Here is a 2,848-nt window from a genome sequence, read left to right as displayed (position 1 = left end):
ATGCAACCCCCCAAAAAACCACACCGTCTTGCCCGTATCCGCGCGCTGCAAAACGGCAAGGAATCCAGTATTGACATGTCCATTTCTAGATATCTTTTAGAAGGCAGTAAGTTGAGAGTTTGGAGTTGAAAAGGGAGCACGGCAGGCCGGTTTTTTTTCTGTGCTGCTGGGCAGGCAGCGCCGTGGCCCCCAGCACAGATCATTGCCGGTGCACATGCTGCTGTGGATTTCCGTGACCCAAAACTAACCGGACTCTTGCAGATTATCGAGAGACAGCGGTCAAATTTCAGAAAGAGTGGCACAAGACAGAACCGCATCGCCAGCTCGACTTTGCACGTCATGTCAAGAGCCATGCCTTGATAAATGTTCTGAATAAAGGTCTACTTTACAATTCGCTCGAAAGGGACTTTGCCCATTCACAACAACAAACGCAGCAGCAGCCACTGCAGCTACGGGTAAGTGGTGCCTCGCCAATCTCTCTCTCTAATCTACTCGCGCTTCCGCTAGCCAGAAAAAAATAATACGGGCTCGGCGCTGGTCGCATTTTGCAGTAGGAAATGGATTTAGACATGCTGCAGACAAACGACCTGTCACGAGATTTTCATGCACATGAAAATTTATGAGATTCAAGGTGCTGACATTTCACTGTGATTGCTTCAGGAGAAAGAAAATGCAGCGGCAGTGGCCGAGGTGCCGCAAGTAGGGGTGTTTGGTCCGCTAGTTGCGCCTCCACCTCATCCTGGGCCTGCAGCTGGTATTACTGCTGGAGCTGGAGATGGACAGACCGAAGTCAAGGAGCACGACCCGGATGAGGATGCAGAGGGCGAAGAGGAGACGATTGAGGAGATTGAAAACTCACGAAAGCGTCAAATGGAAGGGTCACAACAGGCGCTCGTCAATGGCGGCGGCGGCGGTTCACCAACCAAGCGTCCCCGGCTGAGCAATGGCTACGAAAATGGTGTTGGTGTGGATGCAGCTACGGACCCCATGGAACTCGATGGCCAGCACGGCGGCGACAACCACGCTTACCCGTCCCCCCTGGAAGGCGAACAAGCGCCGACCCCGATCCCGCGTACTGACGGCCCAGAGCAAGGCACGCAGGTCGAAAAGGTGCAGGAACTCACTACCGAGACCATCTTCATTCCCCTGAGCGCTGAAGACGCCTCCGTCTCATCTCCATCGCTGACCACAGCAGCGCCCCGAGGGGGAGTCAATGGCGAGAACGCGCCTGTTTTGCTGCATTGCCAGTGGAACCCCAAGGACCCAACCATCTTGGCGGCTGGTGGGACCGATGCACTAGCACGCATTTGGACCGTCTCGCGTGCGACAACCGCCGCCGACCAGCACCAGGACCCTGCATCCAATCACGTGAACGGCACCATCCCACCCTTCCACAGCCTGATAATGGACGGCATCAGCCACAGGGCAAATGTTACTGCCATGGCCTGGAGTTGGGACGGCAAGTCTATTGCCGTCGCGACTGATGCCGACGGAAAAGGCAAGATTAGCGTCTGGGACGTCCATGGCAGTCTTGTACATCACTACGAGGTGCCCGAAGCTCCTGTCATCAAACTCCGTTGGAGTCCAAACGATACTTCGATATTGGCCGTCTCGCCTGAGGGCAATGACGCTCTCATTACCGTCTATCCCATCACGGCCTTGAGCACAATGTCCTATGTCGTCAAGGACCACAACACGATGCTCGACGTCGCTTGGGTGAACGAGAACGATTTTGTCATTGCCGGTGGGCAACTATTGAAGTGCCTAACGTGCGACGACACGAGCGGCTCGATCGACATCAAAAATTCATATGAACCACGGGAGGGCGACAATTTGACGCAGGTGCATTTCGATTGGCGGACATCATTAGCTGCCACGTGTGGAGACCAGGGTTTTGTCGAGGTAAGACGGCCATTTATAGAACACCACTGGATATGAATGCTGACAGTCGCAAAAAGATATGGGACTCGACGGGTCGTCAACGTGAAATCCGAACTCATGACGGAGTTATCACCGCACTTGCTTGGCAACCACTACAAACTTCACCTCCTGATGACGAGCGGCTTATCGCATCCGCCGGTGAAGACGGCGCAATTTTCATCTGGAATGCTCGATCCACCGACGGCAAGCCCAAGTGCTCAATGACTATGGGAGACCCAATTGTCGCCCTTTCATTTACTCCTGATGGAGCATTCATTGCCGGCGCAACACACGATAAGATCTTGATCTGGAAAGTAGGCGATCACAGCATACCAAGAGCGAGCTGGGAACGCATACCACATCCTTCAAGTCCACGGCTACAATCTGAGACAGATGAGGAAGATGAGCATTGCCTTTCCTGGGATGCGACAGGCCAAAGGCTTGCATTTGGTGTCAATAGTCGGGTAAGTTATCAATCGCCTGTGAGTTTTCCATGCAGGATGTGCTAACCATTCGTCAGCTTGCCATCATAAACTTCCGGTGACCGTGTTCCTTTCATTTGTCCTGGCCATTTTCAAAGACAACATTTTTGGATCAAACCGAGCGAAATCCTCATCAAGCGGTACTTCAACCTTGGACGAATCTATCACAAATCAGGCAAAGTCATTTGCTCTCATACTGAGCGGGTGCTCGGTAACAACATGTAAGGTCATTATATCAAACCGACAAGAGGTCGAGTACCAGCACCATGTCCCTAAGCCTTGATCGCCCGCGTTTATGGCGCACATTTTTACAATACCCAGTCTAGAAGACGGAGAAAAGTCAAGCTATACTTGACGCAACTGGCATGGGCCAGCCAGTGTTTTGAGAGCAGGCGCGTCCATTCCACCTGTGGATGTCGCAGTGGCACGGAAAGGATGTAAGAAAC

The 2,848-nt window shown here is 52.8% G+C and overlaps 1 protein-coding gene across 1 annotated transcript; it reads left to right on the top strand.

Moving 5' to 3' along the window:
* Positions 1–2,464, top strand: PFICI_11215 (uncharacterized protein; the record flags this gene model as incomplete). The annotated part of the gene is made up of 5 exons (XM_007839796.1): positions 1–106; positions 262–455; positions 661–1,902; positions 1,959–2,384; positions 2,441–2,464. 5 exons carry the CDS (start codon positions 1–3, stop codon positions 2,462–2,464), a joined length of 1,992 nt encoding a protein of 663 aa, XP_007837987.1.
* Positions 2,465–2,848: the final 384 nt, after the last annotated feature.

This window comes from Pestalotiopsis fici (assembly GCF_000516985.1).
Source record: "Pestalotiopsis fici W106-1 unplaced genomic scaffold PFICI_Scf_8, whole genome shotgun sequence".
In the NCBI taxonomy this organism is placed as follows: Eukaryota; Fungi; Ascomycota; class Sordariomycetes; order Amphisphaeriales; family Sporocadaceae; genus Pestalotiopsis; species Pestalotiopsis fici.
This window is presented reverse-complemented; position numbering and strand designations above follow the sequence as displayed.